The following is a 24,607-nucleotide window of genomic DNA, read 5'->3' as shown; positions in this document are numbered from 1 at the left end:
GGGGTACACCCTGGACAAGTCGCCACCTCATCGCAGGACCAACACAGATAGACAGACAACATTCACACTCACATTCACACACTAGGGCCAATTTAGTGTTGCCAATCAACCTATCCCCAGGTGCATGTCTTTGGAGGTGGGAGGAAGCCGGAGTACCCGGAGGGAACCCACGCAGTCACGGGGAGAACATGCAAACCCCACACAGAAAGATCCCGAGCCAGGGATAGAACCCAGGACTATTCAGGACCTTCGTATTGTGAGGCAGACACACTAACCCCTCTTCCACCGTGCTGCCCTCACATTTGAAAGTCATTAGAGTTTAAAACTACAAATAGGCAAGTTGAGTATATAGTTCTAGAACATATACATCACTATCAAATGTCAAAACCCATACAGCAGAGGATGTACTTCCTGCGGCAGATGAAAAAACTGAAGGTGCTGACCAAGATGCTGGTGCAGTTCTACTCAGCAATCATCGAGTCCATCCTCACCTCCTCCATCACCGTGTGGTTCCCCGGCGCCACAGTCCGGGACAAGCATCGACTGCAGCGCATGGTACGTGCTGCTGAGAAGGTGATTGGCTGCAAACTCCCAACCCTCCAGGACCTGTTCTCCTCCAGGACCAGGAGGCATGTGGGTCCCATCACAGCTGACTCATCTCACCCTAGACACAAACTATTCTCCCCTCTCCCCTCAGGCAGGAGACTACGGTCCATCCAGACCCACACCTCCCGCCACCTGAACAGTTTTTCCCCTTGGCCATCAGACACATGAACAATCTGATAGCTCAGTTACAGCTCATCTTAATCTATTCTGTGTTATATGTGTTTTATGTTGCACGATTGCGCCAAGTAAAATTCCTAGTTTGTGAACCCGTTCTCAAACAATGGCAATACAAACTCTTCTGATTCTGATTACAGTAGCCTGCGCACATTGACTGGGCAAAAGGTTTTTAAAGAGAGCAGGTTCTGCTGCAAGTGGTCGGTTGTCACGGCAACAAAGCCCTCCCTCCCACGAGGCTCATATTTCAAATGGCAAAAAAACCCAGAAGCTCTCTCACACTGCAGCCTTTCAGTTAAAAGCTTTTTGTAGCGCCAGTGATGGGGGAGGGAAGAGAGGAGCCTCGCCTACCCCTTTTCATCCCCTCCCCCTGGTTGTCACGGTGACGATGACATCACCAGCAGCTAAAAGCTTTTAACCGGATTCCCTCCTCCATTTTGAGAGCTCTTTCCAAGGGGGGAGGGAAGAAAGTAGAAACCGTAAAAAGGCTTTTAAAAATGGCGGCGTTAGCCGGCGACGACACTTTCAGCTACTTGATAGCGACGCACGGCGAGAAGCACCGGCGGGCCCCCAACTGGACGGATGGCGAAATGAAAGCACTCCTTTACGTTTGGGAGGAGAACCACAATGAACTGAAGACCAGCAAGAGGAACGCCAAGATTTACGAGAGGATGTCTCAGCGCTTCTTCCAGCTGACCGGAGAGCAGCGTTTTAAGGAGGAGATCAAGATGAAGATTACCAACATGTCCTTCCAGTACAGGTACAATGAACTAAATGACTCTTCGTATTAAAGTTTGGAGTCTCACTCTTTTGTTGTCCTTTTAGTTGCAAAACTCAAGTGGTTCTGAGAAAAGAGGAGGTGGGGAGGGTAAAATGTGAAGATACACTACATGACAGCATGTTGTTTTACTGGATAAAGACATCAGGCAGGGAGGAGTGGCAAAGAATCCAGATGAAAATATGTTGCATCATTTCCAACAAGACTTATGTCTGTCTGAGCTCCACAGGGTTTATTATGGTCTGGAAACTTGTGATATTTCAGTTTTTGTTTTTGAATTAATTTGCCAAAAGGTGCTGGGTGTGTGCACATTCACAGCAGAACAAATGGACTTAAATAATTTTAACTGGCTGCTGAAATATAAAAAAATTGTGATTTCAAGAGCTATGTCCACATTTTTTAGTTTTTTTGTTGCTTGCCGCAAAAACTAAAGTTTTGCTCGAAAAGCTTTTAACTGGTATTTATATAAATATGTACATGTTGTGATTGTTGTTGTTGTTGCTTTTAGCCACAAAACAGATGTTTGAGCTTTTCAGATTTTGTGTTGCTTTCCGCAAAGACTCCTAAAATTTTGATATAAAAACTTTTAACTTTTTTTTTTGTCCTGTCCAGCTACTCAGGCAAATCATATTGATGATGTAGATGTCCATATTTGCTCTACAGATTTACTTGACATAAGAGAAGTGTGGGATATTTTTCTGGTTGCCTAATTTGTATTTGACTTAATTTGCAAAATGTGTGCGCACATACAGGTGTGCATCAGAAAAAAATTGACTTAAATCTGAATGCTGAAATGTAACAAATGGTGATTTCAAGAGCTATGTCCAAATTTGGAGATTGTTTTGTTGCTTGCCGCAAAAACTAAAGTTTTGCTCGAAAGGCTTTTAACTGGTATTGATATAAATATGTAAATTTGGGGATTTTTGTTGTTAAGTTACAAATCAGATGTTTCAGCTCTGTCCACATATTGAGATTTTGTGTTGCTTTCCACAAAAACTCCTAAAATTTTGATATAAAAGTTTTAAACTTATTTTATTATTAATATTTGTCATGTTCAGCTACTCAGGCAAATCATATTGTTGATGTAGATGTCCATATTTGCTGTACAGGTTTAATTTAGAAAAGAGAAGCAAGAGATACTTCTCTGGTTGCCAAATTTGTATTTCACTTAATTTTGAATTAATTTGCAAAAAGTGTGTGCACGTACATGTGTACATCAGAAAAGAATGACATAAATAATTTTAACTGACAACAAACAAGCTTATTTACCTTTTTAGAAAACAGTGTTAATCTCTATTTTGGTACAATGCTATTAGCTGTGGTGATATGAATGAAATCTTCTTGTGAAACTTTGTCTTCACCAACCACCAGCGTTGAAGTTTTTTGTAACAAACTACATGTAGCTAAGCTACATATCTTAACTACATTTTCCAGTAGCTTGGCGGTAGCTTAGCTACTTTTTTAACAAATACATTTTCCTGTAGCTTAGCTACTTTTAGACCCATGTAGCGAGTTAGCTTATATCAAAGCTACAAGCTACAACGAGAGAAAATGTACTGCATATCCAGGCCCCTCAAAAATATAGAGAAAATCGAATGACATGCATGAATGAGAACATCCATACATAGGGAAAAAATCCATATTGATCGGTTGGTGTTCGTATGATTGGCTAAGGTTAGGGCGAAACATTATTTACTGGCCAATCAGAGGCAAGAAAAGGCGGGTCATTGAAACTAGTAAGCAAAATTATAAGTCACGCCCTCATGTCACATGACGATGAGGGAGTCAGAGACAGAGAAACGCTTCAAGCTGACCACTCAAAAAAAAAAAAGAAACATATTTGAAAATGGCAGAGGGATTCTCACCCACAGATTAGATTTTGCCTTTAGTAATGAAGGTGATGTACGTGTTTAGAGAAACCAATGCCCAAAACCTTAGTTTTTAGTTGTTTACTCTGTAAACCAAAATCATAATTGCTCTCTTCACCTAAGACAAATACAGGAACACACATTAAGGTGAGTTGAGTTCATGACAAGTTTTACTGCACATAACCATTAACAATGTTCCCAAAAACACACACATTTTTTCTTTTTCTTTTTTTTTGGTCAAGATACAGAAACATGCTGTTTTTTTGTTTTTTTAACTGTAGGTAGAGAAAATGAATAACCATTATAGGGGTGGGCCAAATAAAAGGCTAACTACAATAAATACATATAGTAGGGTGTGGGGACCCCTGGAAGTAGTTGTAGGGTGTCCCCAGCTAAATGACAAATAGTTAATAGTAATGTACACAGTAGAGTGTACATTTGTACACTCCGAGTTACATTAACATTGATATTATACATGTGGGCCCATAGATATAAATGCAGTTAAATGTGGCAAGCTATTTTTGCCGTGTAGCTTGTAGTGTAGCTTGCTACAATTATCTGGGGATAGCTTCCCCTGTAGCTTAGCTACATGTAATCAAGAGTAACTTGTAGCTTAGCTTAGTACATTTTCCAAGTAGCTTGCCCATCACTGCCCCTTGGTCAAGTTGGTGTCAATGTAGGATTCAAGCTAGCGGCGCCATCCTCCAGTACGTGCTGACCCGTCTCCGCTCGGGATGGTCTCCTGCTGGCTCCACTATGGACTGGACTCTCACTATTATGTCAGATCCACTATGGACTGGACTTTCACAATATTATGCTAGACACACTCGACGTCCATTGCATCCGGTCTCCCCTAGAGGGGGGAGTGTCACCCACATCTGCGGTCCTCTCCAAGGTTTCTCATAGTCATTCACATTGACATCCCACTGGGTTGTGAGTTTTTCCTTGCCCTTATGTGGGCTCTGAACCGAGGATGTTGTTGTGGCTTGTGCAGCCCTTTGAGACACTTGTGATTTAGGGCTATATAAATAAACATTGATTGATTGATTGATTACTCTAATGCCATTTTAAAATTGTTGTATGCCGATGATGACACTGTTTGTCGCCGCAAAGCCAACAAATTACCTCAGATGTATCTAAAGTTCCATCGGAATGTATTTTGAAGTGAAATTGGCCGCCACTCATCTTTCAACCGTGTAACAATAAGCGCCGACTTCTGGGTTAACGTGTGGTCATAACAAATAAAGTGATGAATCTTGATTCATTTATGATAATGCGATAATTTATAAAAAAAATATTCACATGCTTTAAAGCGTCAACGTTGTCAGCCTTAATATATATATATATATATATATATATATATATATATATGTGTGTGTGTATATATATATATATATATATATATATATATATATATATATATATATATATATATATATATATATATGTATGTATGTATGTATGTATGTATGTATGTATGTATGTATGTATGTATGTATGTAATGTATGTATATATAAGTATATATATATATATATATATATACTGTGTGTGTGTGTGTGTGGTCCCTAAGCTACATTAAACACTTAAAGTCAAAAAAATATTTTACAAGGTTAAAATATAAACTAAAAAGCATTAAACACATTGGCTTTTCTTGTTTGACAATTTTCCATATTACATTTAGTCTGCCATAATTAAGGATTAGATTAGAATAAAACAGAAAGTTTTACTAAGATTTATATTACATTTTTCATGGTTTATGGTTGCCACTCCTGGTCTGCCCTTTAAGAAAAATACAATTATTAATAAATACTAAAAACAAAACTATGGATAAGCTTATACACAGATAAGCAATGTAGCGGGTAAAACATTTATTAAAGACAAAACACAAATTGTAGGAATTTGTTACAAAATTCAGTCATTTCGCTTGCATTAGTTCACACTAATTGGGCGGTCTTAACTCAGTTAATATTTTCCATCAAGCCAAGTAGCTCTGTGCGCATCTATGTATCACATTTGCAGAACATGGGAGCTGGTTACTTTTGAGAGTAGATTATGTGTGTTTGTGAGAACGACGACGTGTTGGCTGAGTGACGTGAGTGAGTGGGCGAGTAAAGAGAGAGAGGTAGCACGTGCACTGCGCAGTAGAGAGATGAACGGTTCCAGTTGTGGCCTGCAAAACTAATAATCAATAATCAATCAGATTGTCACGAATCGGCGGCCTCTAATTCTGACCGGAAAGCTGAGCTTAGCATTGTCGGGTACAGTGAAGGGTGTTGCCCCCGACGAAAACATCGACCCTGAAGGGAATGTCTGCCCTGTGCTCCTCGACTACGGTCTGCATGGGTTCCAAACAGCAGGAAAGGTGTAACATTATTACCTGTCACTCTTTCTAACTCCTCGTGCAGATCTGAATGCTTATTATTCAAATGTTACCTAAGTCTGAAGCAGAGGTGGTAATACTAATCGTCACATTTGGCGAGGCGTGTTTTAAAGCAGCTTTTGTGAGAGTAGAGTATGTGTGTGTGTGTTTTCTCCTTTAAGAATAGCAGTATGTGTGGTGAGTTACGTGAGTAAATGAGTGGGCAAGTAAGGTAGCAGTAGCATGTGCAGGAGTGTTAATAGCATGGTGGTTGTCCGGCTGTGCCGTGTGGAAATTATAAATGAAGTGACCAAGTTGTAACTAATCGACGGCGTCATCATTCTGACCAAAGAGTGGAGCTTTACACTGACCTTGTTTTGTAACCCCCGACAAAACATTGGGCCTGGAGGGAACATCTCCCCTGCGCTCCTCGACGACGGTCTGGGAGCCGACAAGCTGGAAAGGTGTAAAACAGCACTTGCAGCACGGCGCCTCCCTGTTGAAAGCGTCACCTTTATCGTTAGTTTTAAAGTCCAAATACCTCCATATTGTGCTTCACACACCCTCTTTATTAACCAGTAGATTTGTAGTTTTTTGCCATTCTTCCTCTCCAAGATGTTATTGCTTGTATGTACATACGGTATATCTATGTTGCGTTTAGCCACAAAACAGAAGGTTTTGATACTTATTAGACTTTAGCCACGTTCTTTTGTTGAACAGTTAGAGGTCTGGTCTCCTGGAAGTTTTCTCAAGCATTTATTTAAACCAGGTCACAGGTAAATGTTAGAGCGGTCTCACTCCCGCAGAAGTCTGTTGATTGCATGTGTCAGCGGGTGCCTTAACTAGCAAGTCTGTGCCAGAAGTGAGCCTGGATCAATAATCCTTCACTCTTCTTATAGTCAAAGAGCCACTGGGTCGGAGGGTCCATGGCTTCCCCAGAGTGGGATGAGCCAAAAGGAAAAAGAAGCTACCCGAGTTTGCGAATGTGGGCATGTCCAACCAACATGATGCATGAGTTTAGCCATTGATTGATGCGGGGATTTTGTGTCAAAATAATGTGTAAGTAATTAAAATTGCAGGATGTGAAGATAACTAAAATAATGTTTATAATATAAAAATGTTCATATCTGTGGCTAGTTCCTTCTTTACCTTTTTACAGTAATTAAAGGGGAACTGGACTTTTAGGGAATTTTGCCCATCATTCACAATCATTATGAGAGACGAGTACACACATCTTTTTTTGGGGGAGATCATAAAGATGGTAATAAACGCTGCCAAAATGCAGCTAATAGGAGTCACCGTTGTGGCCTTCAAAAACCTCTAAAACAACTTCAAAAACCTCCATCAATGTTTAATATGCACACTGCAAGTATATATATAATGTAGTAAACAGTGTTGGGTTAGTTACTGAAAACCAGTTACTAGTTACAGTTACTACCGTATTTTCCGCACTATAAGGCGCACCGGATTATTAGCCGCACCTTCAATGAATTACATATTTCATAACTTTGTCCACCAATAAGCCGCCCCGGATTATAAGCCGCGCCTACGCTGCGCTAAAGGGAATGTCAAAAAAACAGTCAGATAGTTCAGTCAAACTTTAATAATATATTGAAAACCAGCGTTCTAACAACTCTGTTCACTCCCAAAATGTACGCAAATGTGCAATCACAAACATAGTAAAATTCAAAATGGTGTAGAGCAATAGCAACATAATGTTGCTCGAACGTTAATGTCACAACACACAAAATAAACATAGCGCTCACCTTCTGAAGTTATTCTTCATTCGTAAATCCTTCGAATTCTTCGTCTTCGGTGTCCGAAGTGAAAAGTTGGGCAAATGTGAGATCCAAAATGGCCGGTTCCGTCTCGTCGAAGTCATCGGAGTCAGTGTCACTGTTATCCAGCAGTTCTGTGAATCCTGCCTTCCGGAAAGCTCGGACCACAGTTGTGACCGAAATATCTGCCCAGGCATTTACGATCCACTGGCAAATGTTGGCGTATGTCGTCCGGCGCTGTCTGCCCGTCTTAGTGAAGGTGTGTTCGCCTTCGGAGCTGTGTGAAAAAAGCCACCCGGCCTCTTCGCGTAAACTTCCCTTAACCACTCGCTCATCTTTTCTTCATCCATCCATCCCTTCGAGTTAGCTTTTATGATGACGCCGGCTGGAAAGGTCTCTTTTGGCAAGGTCTTCCTTTTGAATATCACCATGGGTGGAAGTTAGCATGGCAAGCTAGAACCACAGTGAAGGATGACTTCTCATTCCCTGTGGTGCGAATATTCACCGTACGTGCTCCCGTTCCACAGTGCGGTTCACAGGAATATCAGTTGCTGTGAAATACGGTAGTAATCCGTGTGCGGATGGAGAGATTGCGTCTTTTTATGAACCGGATCCTTGTCGCTTAGTAGGAGCCATTTTGTGGTCTTTACAGATGTAAACAGGAAATGAAACGTACGGTGATATCCGCGCGTTTTTTCTTCTTCTTCCGGGGGCGGGTGGTTGCTTACAGTAGAAGAAGAAGCGCTTCCTGTTCTATGGGGGCGGGTGCTTTCCTTGGCGGTTGCTTGCGTAGAAGAAGAAGCGCTTCCTGTTCTACCGGGAAAAAAGATGGCGGCTGTTTACCGAAGTTGCGAGATCGAAACTTTATGAAAATGAATCGTAATAAAGCGCACCGGGTTATAAGGCGCACTGTCAGCTTTTGAGAAAATGTGTGGTTTTTAGGTGCGCCTTATAGTGCGGAAAATACGGTAGTTACTTTATTTCAAAAGTAACTCAGTTACTAACTCAGTTACTTACACCAAAAAGTAACTGTGAAAAGTAACTATTTAGTTACTTCTTCTACTTTTTTTTTTTTAAGCTCCCATTAATGCCCTTCTAGCCTTCATTTCAGTACCGTATTAGCCGCACCTAAAAACCACAAATTTACTCAAAAGCTGACAGTGCGGCTTATAACCCGGTGCGCTTTATATATGGATTAATATTAAGATTCATTTTCATAAAGTTTAGGTCTCGCAACTACGGTAAACAGCCGCCATCTTTTTTCCCCGTAGAAGAGGAAGTGCTTCTTCTTCTACTGTAAGCAACCGCCAAGGTAAGCACCCGCCCCCATAGAAGATGAAGCGCTTCTTCTTCTACTGTAAGCAACCACCCGCCTCCGTAGAAGAAGAAGCGCGCGGATATTACGTTTCATTTCATTTGTGTGTTTACATCTGTAAAGACCACAAAATGGCTCCTATTAAGAGACACGCGTACAACGCAGAATTCAAACTCAAGGCAATAAGTCACGCAGTAGAACACGGAAATAGAGCAGCAGCAAGAGAATTGAAGCAACAAGATGACCTGCGCCACTAAGACAGGGAGACAGCGCCGGACGACATACGCCAACATCTGCCAGTGGATTGTAAATGCCTGGGCGGATATATCGGTCTCAACTGTGGTCCGAACTTTCCGGAAGGCAGGATTCACGGAACTGCTGGACAACAATAGCAACATTGACTCTGATGACTTCGACGAGACGGAGCCGGCCATTTTGGATCCCGTATTCGCCCAACTTTTTAATTCGGACACCGAAGGAGAAGAATTCGAGGGATTTATGAATGAAGAATAACTTCAGAATGTGAGCGTTATGTTTATTTTGTGTGTTGTGACATTGCTATTGCTCTGCACTATTTTGAATTTTACTATGTTTGTGATTGCACATTTGCACATTACCGTACATTTTGGGAGTGAACAGAGTTGTTAGAACGCTGGTTTTTAATATATTATTAAAGTTTGACTGACCTATCTGACTGTTTTTTTGACATTCCCTTTAGCGCAGTTAGATGCGGCTTATAACACGGGGCGGCTTATAGGTGGACAAAGTTTTGAAATATGCCGTTCATTGAAGGCGCGGCTTATAACCCAGGGCGGCTTATGGTGCGGAAAATACGGTACTGTTATTGCACTGGAGAATAATACAATCTGTTGATCAACTTGACATGCATTTGCATCACTGAACTCTGCTAAGCAATGTGCTCTACATACAACACACAAAGACAAAGATATGTTTCAAAGGGCCAATTTATTTCAGGCCAGAACAAATTGACAAAACTATTTTAAATAGCTGCAACATAACATACATAAGCAGAGGTGGGTAGTAACGCGCTACATTTACTCCGTTACATCTACTTGAATAACTTTTGGGATAAATTGTACTTCTAAGAGTAGTTTTAATGCAACATACTTTTACTTTTACTTAAGTATATTTATAGAGAAGGAACGCTACTTTTACTCCGCTACTTTTATCTACATTCAGCTCGCTACTCGCTACTAATTTTTATCGATCTGTTAATTCACGCTTTGTTTGTTTTGGTCTGTCAGACAGACCTTCAAAGTGCCTGCCTTACTGGTGACGTTTCACTTCGTTCCACCAATCAGATGCAGTCACTGGTGACGTTGGACCAATCAAACAGAGCCAGGTGGTCACATGACCTGACTTAAACAAGTTGAAAAACTTATGGGGGTATTACCATTTAGTGGTCAATTGTACGGAATGTGTACTGTTCTGTGCAATCTAATAATAAAAGTTCCAATCAATCAATCAAAAGTGTGAAGGAAAAAAGATACTTTTTTATTCCAACCGTACATCCCGTCAAAAGCCTAAAGACTGACCGCACATGAGGACGTTCCTGTCTTCACAATAAAAGTGCCGCTCCATCGCGCGTGCGCTTTCAAAACAAGAGTCTCTGAAAGCCAGCGCAAACAAGCTAGCAAGCTACGGAGTTTGACGCCAATATATTTCTTGTAAAGTGTATAAAAACGAATATGGAAGCTGGAAAAAATAAGATGCCAAAAACTCACCACTATGTGGTATTAGACAGAAAGGAGGAACTTTTCTTCTCCTCCATTTGAAAATGTGGACGTTATCATCACTACTGTCTGATTACAATCAACGCAAGTCATCAGAATCAGGTAATACACCAACTTATATTCTAGTCTTCATGAAAGAAAGGAATCTATATGTTAAACATGCATGTATATTCATTAAAACACCTTTAACATGTAAACAAAAACAGCAAAATAAATACATATAAACGATATACTGTATATATCAATGTATATGTATGTATGTGTATATATATATATATATATATATATATATATATATATATATATGTGTGTTTATATATGTATGTATATACATTTATATATACATATGTATGTACAGTATATATATATATATATATATATATATATATATATATATATATATATATATATATATATATGATATGAGTGTGTATGTTACTCATCAGTTACTCAGTACTTGAGTAGTTTTTTCACAACATACTTTTTACTTTTACTCAAGTAAATATTTGGGTGACTACTCGTTACTTTTACTTGAGTAATAAATCTCTAAAGTAACAGTACTCTTACTTGAGTACAATTTCTGGCTACTCTACCCACCTCTGTACATAAGTAACAAACAGCATAATAACAACATAACTGTAAACCTGGCTTCACCTAAGGAAGGCACACGTGACATACACAAAGCCTAACCAGGCAGATTTGAATTGTTGTTTTGGGCAGTAGACGGGATCTTTGATCCAAGACACAACTTACATTTAACTAAAATTTTCTTTTCTTTGTGCTCGACAAAAGAAAAGAAGTGAGAATATCTCATACTTGCCAACCCTCCCGAATTTCAGTGCCTCTCCCCGGGACAACCATTCTCCATAATTTCTCCCAATTTCCAGCCGGACTTAAGGCACGCCCCCTCCAGGTCCGTGCGGACCTGAGTGAGGACAGCCTGTCGTCACGTCCGCTTGGCCAACCAAAAAGTAACCACTGAACATAGTGTTCTGTGGTTACTTTTTGGTTGGCCAACGGTTTACGTTGTATTGCGCACCCCCCTCCCCTCCCCTCCCCTTCCCACACCCAGACACACACACACAGAGAGCGCAAAGGAAGAATCAGAAGCACGTCGCTGCAATAAAACACACTCAGATCTTCTGTTCCTAGCCGATACTACATAAAAAATAACGTTAAATAACGCAGTAACGCATCATGTAGTAACGGTAACTGAGTTACTGAATATAAAAAATAACGCGTTAGATTACTAGTTACCGCCGAAACTAACGGCGTTACAGAGTAACGCGTTAGTCCCAACACTGGTAGTAACAGACACCTTTATAACAATATGTAATATGTATTATGTACACACTGTAAGTATATATGTATATAATGTAGTAACAGACACGTTCATAACAATATGTAATATGTTCAATATTTACCGAATTTGGTCATTTTATGCGTTACCAGAACTTCTTTCCTCAGCACATTTATTTCCATTTCCATAGCAGTGCACTTCCGACAACAAATGTGTGTTCCTACTTTCGGAAACACGCGTGTATGTTTTCTAATCATGTCAGACTTGATAACAAACAACAATGACTACTATTTTTGGACAAATGAGGATTCACAACCTTATCTTTTTGAAGCTGAATATACGGAGGATGAACTGCTGGTTATAGAAGTGATCACGAACAGAGGGTGAAACGTTGGAGCAAACGGAAGCTGAGAGAGTGAGGTCGGCGTGACTTGCGAGTATAAATGTGAATCTTGGAGGCAAGCTATGCGGACATTATTGGGGTGCTTACCCAAAGTCAACTTGAAAAAACGTCCTCGGCCAGCTTGACCAAACAGCTGCCCACCGAGTGAGTCACTATAATATTAATCATGATACATGCAGAACATACACTGAATACACAGTCGAGATAGCTGTGTACAAACAAAACATGAAATGTGGGCTAATACTACTGTAATAGGATTGTTCATGTTTTGCAATCAGTAAACATTGTTGTTCTATCGCATTGTGTTGTGTGTTACAAACTCAAAAGTGATTTAGCTGCTGAAGCGAAAGCTATCTTATGTCTTACCCTTGCTAGCTTTTGGCTAATGCCGTAGCATGCCGTCCCAAGACGATGTGTTACTATGCTAGATAAACAGTTCCTCAATGTTCGCCCATACAAAAACAATGTCGCTACATTTTGGCTATTATACAGGTTACAGAATGTAAATGAAGTATTGTTGGCAGTTTTTGAATGCATTTTTAAAGTGACTTAGAGGCAGAATGGATGGATTCCCATTAGCTGCATTGCCAGCCATCAAGTAAGAGCCGGTTTTTACAAATTAGAATGCAAAAAAAACAGCTTTTGTCTTCTTGTCTCATTGCCTTGCCAGCAACTTAAGGTTCCAGGTACGATCCCCACTTCCATCATCCTAGCCACTGCCATTGTGTCCTCGGGCGAGATACTTTACCCACCTGCTCCCAGAGCTGCCCACACTGGTTTAAAATGGAACTTAGATAATGGGTTTCACTGTGTAAAGCGATTTGAGTCTCTAGAAAAAAGCATTATATAAATATAATTTAGTTCACTTCACAATATTCAACTAGACTAGCAGAGCACCAGGACCGCCCCACCCTAAATGCAGAACACACGCGTAAGGCCCTGCTATTTGTGGTGGCCCCCGTTTTGCGTGAAGAAGTGCATGTGAAATATCAATTAAAGAAGGACAGTGCCCTTTTTTTGAAATTTTACAACAAAAGTATTCCTAGCGCTTCCCGTTCTGTCAATAGTAAGAATATAATGGCTAATTTTCTGGTTATGTTATTCTGGCGCTCATGGTCCAGTGGAAAAGTGCATGTCTTACAAAGAAGCAAATGCTAGGTTGAAATCCTGGTTGAAGCTTTTATAAGGTTTCTGAAATCAAAGGGGCTTTTTTTGCAGTAAAAAAAAAATAACTGAACAGTTTATTTCTCATTAATTCCTACACTACAAAACATGCATCAAATTAAATTCATGTTTGATAAACACAAGTATAAAAGTCGTTACACATAAATAAAGTGTAAAAAAGGTTCTAATGGGGAGGGGGGCCTCCAAATAAAATTCTGCTTAGGGCCCCAATTTAGCCCGGGGGCGGCCCTGCAGAGCGCTCTTGTCATATAGAGGATCTTCGACCAGCAGTAGGCTTTTAATACACCAATAATTTCTGATAAGTCAATATACTTTATTTACAGTGTATGCAAGACACCGAAAACAGTTCCTTGTCTAAAAGTTGTTGTTCTTTCAACAAACAGGCGACTTAAATCCACCGTTGGCGAAAGCAGAGAAACACCAGACTGGCCCTACTATAAAGCTATCGAGAAGATCCTAGGCAAGACCATGGTGGAAAATGGCAGAGGAGTGGAGTTCCAGGCTGGACCTTTCGCCCAGGCAGCAGACAAACCTTTGACCAAGCTGGAGGACACCATGCTGGGATACTTACCAGAGTACACAGGCTCCTCGGACGAAATGGAGATAAAGCAAGAGGTGGACTCGCTTAGCTCGGATAGCGAATTCACACAAGGCTCCAGGTAAACCACAAGGGACAACAGTTGCAAATACAGTACATGTTTTTTTACTGCATAGCGACAATACCCTCATGTATTTTTCAGGGTTTTTCGTGACTCAAATAAGTTAAAAAGTTAATGATTGTCACACACACACACACTAGTTGTGGCGAAATTATTCTCTGCATTTGACCCATCACCCTTGATCACCCCCTGGGAGGTGAGGGGAGCAGTGAGCAGCAGCGGTGGCCGCGCCCGGGAATCTTTTTTGGTGATTTAACCCACAATTTCAACCCTTGACGCTGAGTGCCAAGCAGCAATGGTTCCCATTTTTATAGTCTTTGGTATGACTCAGCCGGGGTTTGAACTCACAACCTACCGAGTTCAGGGCGGACACTCTAACCACAAGGCCACTGAGTAAGTTATTAGGTTATTAATTGAGGCAAATTAATTTTGAGGCAAAATGTATTATCATTTTTATTAATTTGGTGGGTACTTTGCTGTAAAATCATAAATCAAGCAGATTTTTAAGTATTTATTTTTATTTAGACAAAAATTTTTTGGAAAGTATGATAATATACTGTAATATTTGTTGCAATAATGGATACTATTAAAGTTTAAAAGGCATGCAATTTCAAGCAGTACATATATTTTTTCTGTCAAAATGAAAAAAAATTAATTACATTTAGTGAGAAAATATTAAGTACTTTATTGACAAATATTTCCAGGTGTTTGCTGGCCAGATACAATGATGTCGTGGGCCAGATCTGGCCCCCGGGCCTTGAGTTTAACACCTGTGGCCTAAGCGCTTGCATAAGAGAATTGATGGGCTCATGGCTTGTGTGGAGGGGCCACTTTTGCTTGAGACACTCATAGATTTTGAAGCAGCCTTCAAGCGCTCTGTGGACAAATAATGTCCACTTGTCACCACAATGAATTATTATTACATTTTAACTACCTGTTACGTTAATTTCTCTGCTTTGTTTCAGCTGGACTCTTGACTTTCTTCCTCACAAGATCACTTTTTAAAGTAGTGGCTGATTTATGCCAACGCTAAAAAACAAAAACGTTACTCTGACAAGGAGGAAACTTTTTTTTAAATAAACACGACATGCTTCTAATGCTTTTTTGGGGTAACTCATTTAACTTGACTTTGTACCAATCAATCTGTACCGTCATGAAACTCTACCGAAACCTATGCAAACTTCTAATAAATTCTTCAATAAATCAATCTATTATAATTAGTCAGAAAAGGTTGGAAACGAAGCTAACACTACTAGCTGTGTTCACTAACCAGAGACAAAATGTTCACAGCACAGTCTGGAGTGTTCTGTAGGAGTCCAGTGATTCCTCCGTATCATGCTCTATATGGCAGAAATCCACTTGTTACGGCGGTCAACGTTAAGTAGCAGGAAGAAATACGATCCGATCTGTTTCTTCTTCTGTAGTTGCTTCAAGTCTTTTGGTGCACTGCTGTCGATATAGCGCCTCTATAGTGGCGCAACGCTGCAACTGCAGTTAAAATACGTAGCTGCCGCAGAGGGACATCAATTGATCAATCAACACAGCGATATCAATGGGGACGGCACAAAATTAACTGGAGGCGGCCGCCATGCGATTTTGAACGCAGGAAAAACCCTGTTTTTGTTTTAGTACTTAGACACAAAACAAAAGTGTTTTAAATAGAAAAGAAACAAAACTTTAATTTGGCCTAAAACCTTCCAAATTAGGCTTTTTATTGCCACAAAATTGAAGTGTATCTAAAAAATTGGGAGTTACATGTTTTTCACAGGATACCGACAATGCAGCTATAAAGCCAAATACCAGGATCCACATTTTGAGTTTTTGTTGTTTTTACCTGCAAAGCAAATGGCCAACATTCGAACATACATGTTTTTTATTTAAGAAAGCACAAAATAAGTTATATCGACTACACTTGTGAGTACTCTGCTGCACTGGAGATACTGTAGGTTTCTACTTCCAGCCTCTCCATGTTCCGCAGCTCTCAGCAGCAAATATGCAAGGCCTCTGTTTTCACTGGAGGATGCAGCAAAGCCGCAGTCAATTTCACACAGAGCTTGGACAGGAAGTATGACACAAATATGATGAATACGATTGATTGTCAGAATAAAGCGCTCCATGTTTAATAGGAAAGCACAAAAATCAGGCATGTATTCTCTTCTCCAGGTAGATATTCTGCCTGTTTTTCTGCCTGTTTTCCAGTAACAGCACGTAACAATTCTCCGGGCAAATGTGTGCGTTTTTGCTGCGAGAACTTGATGGCGACGTCTATCTTGCTAAACGGGTGGCTGCTAAGACGAGGTTTTTAACACTACTTTTCTCAGCGGGGGACATTTTGAATATGGCCATTCAATGCCGCTGACACAGGTTTGATTCTACCGGATTTTCCGGACTATAAGGCGCACTTAAATTTTTTAATTTTTTTTCAAAACTCTACAGTGCGCCTTATTATAAAGTACTGTCTATCTATCGAACACGGTGCGCCTAATGTACGGAATAATTCTGGTTTTGTTTACCGACCTCGAAGCAATTTTATTTGGTACATGGTGTAATGCTAAGTGTGACCAGTAGATGGCAGTCAAACATAAGAGATACGTGTAGACTGCACTATAATGGCAATATAACTCAAGTAAACAACACCAACATTTTATATGTTCCATTGAAAATATAGAACATCACACACGGCGCTCAAAAATCTAAACATACGAGTATTATTATGGTGTGTGTATAAGGTAAGACATATTATCTGCCGTTTTGTTTCGCAATATTATGCAAAAGCAACTTTTCTTACCTTCTGGTACCTGCTGATCTGTATTTGGGACCTGCATAAATCCTGAAAAATCCGCCTTTGTAGTCCGTGCCGATACCGTAGCCGATAAGCTTCTTCTTTTTCTCTATCTTCTTATGTGACATTCATCCTCCGCTGTTGCCATTTCTAATATAAAGTAGTGTAAAGTTCTTACTTTTATCTGTCAGTAAACTCGACATGAAAGTGCTAAAACATACCGATTTAGTGAGTTTACATTAATCACCCACAACTTCAGTTATTAGAGAGTTCCAGTCGGACGGTTTTTCACGGGACACATTTCCAGCGAATGAGGAGATGCTGCACCGTTATTGATTTAAGTAAAGTCTGAATGTCATTAAAACAGTTAGCTCCATCTTTTGATACTTCTTCTACTCCCGTCCTTGCACGCTACACAGCTACATCAAAGATGACAGGGAAAAGACGCTGCCGAAGGTGAGCCCACAAAACGGCGCATCCTGAAGCGACTTGAAGATGATCATAGTCTATGAATTGTCATTGCATAGTCTATGCAACATTTTGACCAAAGAACCACCATTACATTTTATATAGACCACAAGGAACTGTTTTCAATTTAGAAAAAAAAAAAATATGATCCCTTTAATGTGACCTATATTTTGGGGCGCCTTACTACCTACTCAGTGGCCTAGTGGTTAGAGTGTCCGCCCTAAGATCGGGAGGTTGTGAGTTCAAACCCCGGCCGAGTCATACCAAAGACAATAAAAATGGGACCCATTGGCACTCAGCATCAAGGGTTGTAATTGGGGGTTAAATCACCAAAAATGATTCCCGGGCGCAGACCCGCTGCTTCCCACTGGTCCCCTCACTGAACAAGGGGGTGGGTCAAATGCAGAGGACAAATTTCACCCCACCTAGTGTGTGTGTGTGACAATCATTGGTACTTTAACTTTAACTCGAAAATAGACCATTCATCGGCAGTGCCCCTTATAATTCGGTGCGCCCTATGGTCCGGAAAATACGGTACTTAGACACAAAACAAAAGTGTTTTAAGTAGAAAAAAAAACCAACTTCAATTTTGTCCTAAAACTTTCCAAATTAGGCTTTTTATTGCCACAAAATTTAAGTGTATCTAAAAAATTTGGGGATACGTGTTTTTTTTTACTGGACAATGCAGATACATACAGTATATAGCCGAATGCCAGGATCCACATTTTGAGTTTTTGTTGTTTTTACCTGCAAAGCAAATGGACCAACATTCGAACATACCGTATTTTTCAGATTATAAATCGCTATGGAGTATAAATCGCACCGGCCGAAAATGCATAATAAAGAAGGAAAAAAACATATATAAGTCGTACTAGAGTATAAATCGCATTTTTTTCTTTCTGCTGCTCGATTGCCGTTTTCTGCTGCATATTTCACTACTTCCAGCTTGTAACCTGCAGTATATGATTTCTTTTTCGGTGCCCTTTTTGTTCAGCACTTCTCAGTTTTTATAAGTTACCGCCAATGTTGAAATGATCAATTTTCATAGGTACGGAAGTAGTAGCAGGTAGCATCTTTTTTTTCACAATGCACTTCTGCCATGACCCGCCCCCACCGAATTTTTATTGGTTGACGTGTGTGTGTGACGATTGCTGATGTACGCCGAGTCTCTTACGTGAATGAGATAAATAATATTATTTGATAATTTACGGTAAGAATGCAGCTGAGATAGGCTCCAGCACCCCCTGTGACCCCAAAGGGGACAAGCGGTAGAAAATGAATGGATGGATGGGTAATGTGTTAATAATTTCACACATACAATGTACCACGTGCGATATTTGGTCCGATATCCTGTTATTTGTTTTCTTTTTATCTCCAGTTCCCGTCCAGTCTCTGCGAGGAGAAACAAACCTAAAAGTTACATGACCATGAAGCGAAAGAAGCTACAGCTAATGCGAGCCATGCTGCAGCAACAAAAACGCTCCAACCAAGCCATCGAGGAGACCTGCAGGGAGGTCCGGCGGGCTTTACACCAACAGAACCTGGTCCAGGTCCAGTGTATGCAGCTACAGGAACGTATGATGAACCTTCTGGAAAAAATGATTCTGCCGTCCTCTTCTTCCATAGCGACACCGCTGAGGGGCGCCAAAGAGCTAGGACAGCTATGAAATGAATTTTGCATCGGAGTTTTGCATTTTCTGTAAATATAGTGTTGAAATGTAAAAAAAAAAATGTAAGTACTTGACGTTAAAACGGAATAGTTTGCATTGCTGCCAAATTAAACCAAATAGTTTGACATGATGTTTGTGTGACTTGTTGTATTTTTTTCCTTCCTTAAGGAGCTTCATTAGATCACCAATGTATTGTTTTCAGTTTCGATCTTTACAATACATCGCATTTTTCAATTTGTTTTCTTCAGTTTTCAGCATTAAGATACACTCATTTCATGAATAATTTTTGCAGTTACTTTATAAATTATTTGGGTTGTTTTAAAGCGATTACATTTTTTTTTAAAAAGAAACACCACAGTGGGTAAAGTAATTTAGCCCTTATTAGCTGGTGTTTTAGTGCCCTTATTTTTGAAAATGTTTTGAAAATTTACTGTCAGTAAATTTATTCAGTGCTTTCCAGTACTCAGTACAAGCATTTAGATAATTATTTAATCGATGAATTTATTGCTTTGTGTTCGGGTAATTCTTTGCCTACAATACACTGTATTGAGTAACTTTGTTTTTCATTTGTCTTTGGTGTGTTTTTACAAAATTGTAAGTCTTTAGTGTTGCTTTTATGACATTTTTTCCACAATTTTCAGCATTTAGAGACTTTATATCAGGAGACACTGTTTAATTATTCCACAATAATTGGTGTCAAGTTGTCCTTATTTTTTACTTGGTTTTCTTTCAAGTACATTCTAATCCTTGTATTTTTAAGTGATTTGTGTCCCTTTAGAAACATCACATTGAGTAAATTAATTTCAGTTTAGTGTCGGTTCTTGCTATAATTTTTACGTGAAGTTTAGATACACATTACTTTGAGTACATTCTTTACGCAAGAAGCTAATGCTACTTTTATCGCTACGATACCGCTAAGTCACAATGACTTGTGAGAATATTTTGAAAGACTAAATGACAAGAATAATTTTTCCATAAAATCATGACGTTTTCAGGTAATGTGGTTTTATTTTCATAAAATCAGAACATTATTGTCAATTTACTACTTTTGTGGTATTTATTTACCGTCTTGCAAGAAAAATAAATAAAAAACGGTCAATTGCACTAGAGCAGGGGTGCTCAATACGTCGATCGTGATCTACCAGTCGATCGCAAAGGTAAATGACTTTTTTATTCAAATTTCCATTTTTAGTTGAAAAAATACTACTTTTTTCTTGTAATATTAAGACATTTCTTGAACAACTTTAATTTATTTCCAAAAGTCTACACTTTGTTTCTCCTGCAAAATGAGATTCATTGTAAAAGTCCATTTTTATTCTCAAAACATTTTGTGGGAAATTTAAAACTTAATTCCCATTGGAGGACAACTTTTTAAAAATAAATACAAATAAAATAAAAATTTAAAAAAGTACTGTTCTCGTAAATAAATTAGGGCTGTCAAACAATTAAAATTATGACATTACAATTAGGCGCATTTTGTGCATAGTTCACTTGTAAGTAATCGCGAATAATTACAGATAGGCGTTCTTTTATCTTTAGTAAGTGCACTTTAGACAGATAATTTTAAAGATTTTTTAAGACCTTTGACACTCATTTGGAAATTGCCGTGGAAAGTTTGCTGATTGTAGTTGTTCATTGTGGGCTCTCCGACGAGGTCTACCTCTGTCGGGGGGCATTTGGGACTTGACTTACTCCGGTGATGACTCGGCTTGTGGCGGACGCCACCTGCGGGTTTAGGGACGCTTTCTTTGTCCATTTCTGCTCGGTGCTGACACTTAACCTGCTCAGTGGCCTAGTGGTTAGAGCAGGGGTGCTCAATACGTCGATCGCGATCTACCAGTCGATCGCAAAGGTAGTATTGGTAGATCGCATTACATTAAAAAAAAAAATATATATACATATATATAAAATCCTCGAAAAAATTGTCGCACAGCAGCTAAATGAACACTTAGTGTCTAACAATCTCTGTGAACCTTTTCAATCCGGTTTCAGGGCAAATCACTCTACGGAGACAGCCCTCGCAAAAATGACTAATGATTTACTGCTAACGATGGATTCTGATGCGTCATCTATGTTGCTGCTTCTTGATCTTAGCGCTGCTTTCGATACCGTCGATCATAATATTTTATTAGAGCGTATCAAAACACGTATTGGTATGTCAGACTTAGCTTTGTCGTGGTTTAACTCTTATCTTACTGACAGGATGCAATGCGTCTCCCATAATAATGTGACCTCGGACTATGTTAAGGTAACGTGCGGAGTTCCTCAGGGTTCGGTTCTTGGCCCTGCACTCTTTAGTATTTACATGCTGCCGCTAGGCGACATCATACGCAAATACGGTGTTAGCTTTCATTGTTATGCTGATGACACCCAACTCTACATGCCCCTAAAGCTGACCAACACGCCGGATTGTAGTCAGCTGGAGGCGTGTCTTAATGAAATTAAACAATGGATGTCCGCTAACTTCTTGCAACTCAACGCCAAGAAAACGGAAATGCTGATTATCGGTCCTGCTAAACACCGACATTTATTTATTTAATAATACCACCTTAACATTTGACAACCAAACAATTACACAAGGCGAATCAGTAAAGAATCTGGGTATTATCTTCGACCCAACTCTCTCGTTTGAATCACACATTAAGAGTGTTACTAAAACGGCCTTCTTTCATCTCCGTAATATCGCTAAAATTCGTTCTATTTTATCCACTAGCGACGCTGAGATCATTATTCATGCGTTCGTTACGTCTCGTCTCGACTACTGTAACGTATTATTTTCGGGTCTCCCTATGTCTAGCATTAAAAAATTACAGTTGGTACAAAATGCGGCTGCTAGACTTTTGACAAGAACAAGAAAGTTTGATCATATTACGCCTATACTGGCTCACCTGCACTGGCTTCCTGTGCACTTAAGAAGTGACTTTAAGGTTTTACTACTTACGTATAAAATACTACACGGTCTAGCTCCGTCCTATCTTGTCGATTGCATTGTACCATATGTCCCGGCAAGAAATCTGCGTTCAAAGAACTCCGGCTTATTAGTGATTCCCAGAGCCCAAAAAAAGTCTGCGGGCTATAGAGCGTTTTCTATTCGGGCTCCAGTACTATGGAATGCCCTCCCGGTAACAATTAGAGATACTACCTCAGTAGAAGCATTTAAGTCCCATCTTAAAACTCATTTGTATACTCTAGCCTTTAAATAGCCCCCCTGTTAGACCAGTTGATCTGCCGTTTCTTTTCTTTTCTCCTCTGCTCCCCTTTTCCTTGAGGGAGGGGGGCACAGGTCCGGTGGCCATGGATGAAGTGCTGGCTGTCCAGAGTCGGGACCCGGGGTAGACCGCTCGCCTGTGCATCGGCTGGGAACATCTCTGCGCTGCTGACCCGTCTCCGCTCGGGATGGTGTCCTGCTGGCCCCACTATGGACTGGACTCTTACTACTATTATGTTGGATCCACTATGGACTGGACTCTCACAATATTATGTCAGACCCACTCGACATCCATTGCTTTCGGTCTCCCCTAGAGGGGGGGGGTTACCCACATATGCGGTCCTCTCCAAGGTTTCTCATAGTCATTCACATCGACGTCCCACTGGGGTGAGTTTTTCCTTGCCCGTATGTGGGCTTTGTACCGAGGATGTCGTTGTGGCTTGTGCAGCCCTTTGAGACACTTGTGATTTAGGGCTATATAAATAAAGATTGATTGATTGATTGATTGATATATTTTTTATTTTTTATTTTTTTTAATGTAATGCAAATTGACGCCAGCCTATCATCACCCCGTCTTTTGATTGATAAACAGGGCAGCCAGTCAGATGACATCTTCGTTTTTCTGACACTTAGGTCACTGCGCATGCGCAAACAACGGCGCTCAGTGCAGCAAAGCTAACAAGCTTGTCAGCGAGTTACCACCAATTTTCAGCCCTCGGTTTTTTCTCTTAAGTGTATAAAAATGAGTGGGGGAGCTGGACCAAGTAAGAAGACAAAAACGTATCACTTTCATACGGAATGGGAGGAGGACTTTTTTTTCACGATGACATTTTCGAAGTGCGTTTGCCTCATCTGCCAATCTGCCATTGCAATACCAAAGAAGGGAAATGTGGAGCAGCATTTTCGGACTATTCATGGAAAATACGACACCGACTTCCCGCTGAAAAGCGAGCTGAGAAAGAGAAAGGTGAAGGAACTGAAATCCCAGTTGTCCGGACAGCAGTCATTTTTCACACAACAAACTTCAAAAGCGAAAGTCGCCACCGAAGCATCATTCCGGGTGAGTCACATCATAGTTAATAACAAGAAGTCCTTCCAAGACGGAGAGATGGTAAAGGAGGCATTCGTTGAAGCAGCTGACTCATTGTTCCGAAACTTTAAAAATAAGGCAGAAATATTATCTTCGATCAAAGCTGTCCAGCTGTCAAGATGTACAGTTACACGGCGCTGTGAAGTCATCGCTGAGGATTTAACCCGGCAACTTTGGACGGACATCGGAGATTGCGAGTGTTTCTCACTACAGTTGGACGAATCTACGGACGTGAGTGACACAGCCCAGATGTGCATTTTCATCCGTATGGTGTTTAGTGATATCACTACAAAAGAAGAGCTATCAACATTACTGCCCATGAAAGAACAGACGCGAGGAGAGGACATATTTCAGTCGTTTAAAAACTTTATGGAGAAAACTCAGCTCCCAGTGTACAAACTGATGTCCATCACCACGGATGGAGCTCCCGCAATGGTTGGCCGCTTGAATGGATTTATTGCCAAGTGCAGGCAGGACGATGATTTCCCGGACTTCCTAAATTACCATTGCATAATCCACCAACAAGCGTTATGCGCTAAAATGCTCAACATGAAGGAGATCATGGATGTTGCAATGAAGATCGCTTGTTCTATTCGCGCCAGATCTCTTCAAAGATGGTTATTTCGTGCACATCTGGAGAAGGCTGACTGCGACCACTCTGAGTTGTTGCTGCACACTGACGTGAGATGGCTTAGTCGAGGGAAATTCCTGCAAAGATTTCGAGAGCTCTGTCCAGAGATTAAGGAGTTTTTCCGTGTAACAGCTGGACATGCAGAATACACGCAACTAAATGACGGTCAGTGGCTGTTAGACTTGGCATTTTTAACCGATCTGACCAACATGTTGAATGATCTTAATCTAGAGCTGCAAGGAAAAGACAAAACAGTGATCAATATGATCAGCTCAGTTAATTCTTTCAAACAAAAGATGAAACATCTCTCCTCAAAGCTGCAGCGCCATGATTTGGCAAACTTCCAGAACCTGGCGTCAGAGCTGGAGATGCAAGGGAAGGCCTGTGTGCAACTTGACAGTGCACGCTACACAGAGCAGATTGACAATTGTCTGTCAGAGTTTGACAAACGCTTTCAAGACTTTTCTTTGCTCGAGCCAGTCGCTACATTCATGTGCTATCCTTTTCGGGAAGATGCTGAGGTTGATTCCCTCGCATCACAAATTGCAACACTACTGGAGTGGAAGATGAGATTTTGA

At 40.3% G+C, this 24,607-nt stretch overlaps 2 protein-coding genes across 2 annotated transcripts; both read left to right on the top strand.

The window, feature by feature from the left end:
• The first annotated feature begins 1,068 nt into the window (after positions 1–1,068).
• On the top strand, positions 1,069–19,230 carry msantd1 (Myb/SANT-like DNA-binding domain containing 1). The gene is made up of 3 exons (XM_061961155.2): positions 1,069–1,540; positions 13,905–14,180; positions 18,809–19,230. The coding sequence occupies exons 1-3, from the start codon at positions 1,278–1,280 to the stop codon at positions 19,095–19,097; spliced, it is 828 nt and encodes a 275-aa protein (XP_061817139.1). The 5' UTR covers positions 1,069–1,277; the 3' UTR covers positions 19,098–19,230.
• Positions 19,231–23,131: 3,901 nt separating this feature from the next.
• Positions 23,132–24,607, top strand: LOC140678794 (general transcription factor II-I repeat domain-containing protein 2-like). The gene has a single exon (XM_072913113.1). The coding sequence runs from the start codon at positions 23,132–23,134 to the stop codon at positions 24,605–24,607; it is 1,476 nt and encodes a 491-aa protein (XP_072769214.1).

The sequence above is a fragment of the Nerophis lumbriciformis genome, linkage group LG05 (genome assembly GCF_033978685.3).
Source record: "Nerophis lumbriciformis linkage group LG05, RoL_Nlum_v2.1, whole genome shotgun sequence".
In the NCBI taxonomy this organism is placed as follows: domain Eukaryota; kingdom Metazoa; phylum Chordata; class Actinopteri; order Syngnathiformes; family Syngnathidae; genus Nerophis; species Nerophis lumbriciformis.
Note: the sequence above shows the minus strand (reverse complement) of the source record. Positions and strands in the feature narration are given on the sequence as shown.

What these genes read in the sequence shown, in the direction of transcription:
- LOC140678794 (XM_072913113.1), top strand. Translation starts at nt 23,132, where the DNA reads ATGACATTTTCGAAGTGCGTTTGCCTCATCTGCCAATCTGCCATTGCA.
- msantd1 (XM_061961155.2), top strand. Translation starts at nt 1,278, where the DNA reads ATGGCGGCGTTAGCCGGCGACGACACTTTCAGCTACTTGATAGCGACG. An exon ending in AACATGTCCTTCCAGTACAG is followed by an intron (nt 1,541 to 13,904) that starts GTACAATGAACT and finishes TTCAACAAACAG; the next exon opens with GCGACTTAAATCCACCGTTG. An exon ending in GAATTCACACAAGGCTCCAG is followed by an intron (nt 14,181 to 18,808) that starts GTAAACCACAAG and finishes TTTTATCTCCAG; the next exon opens with TTCCCGTCCAGTCTCTGCGA.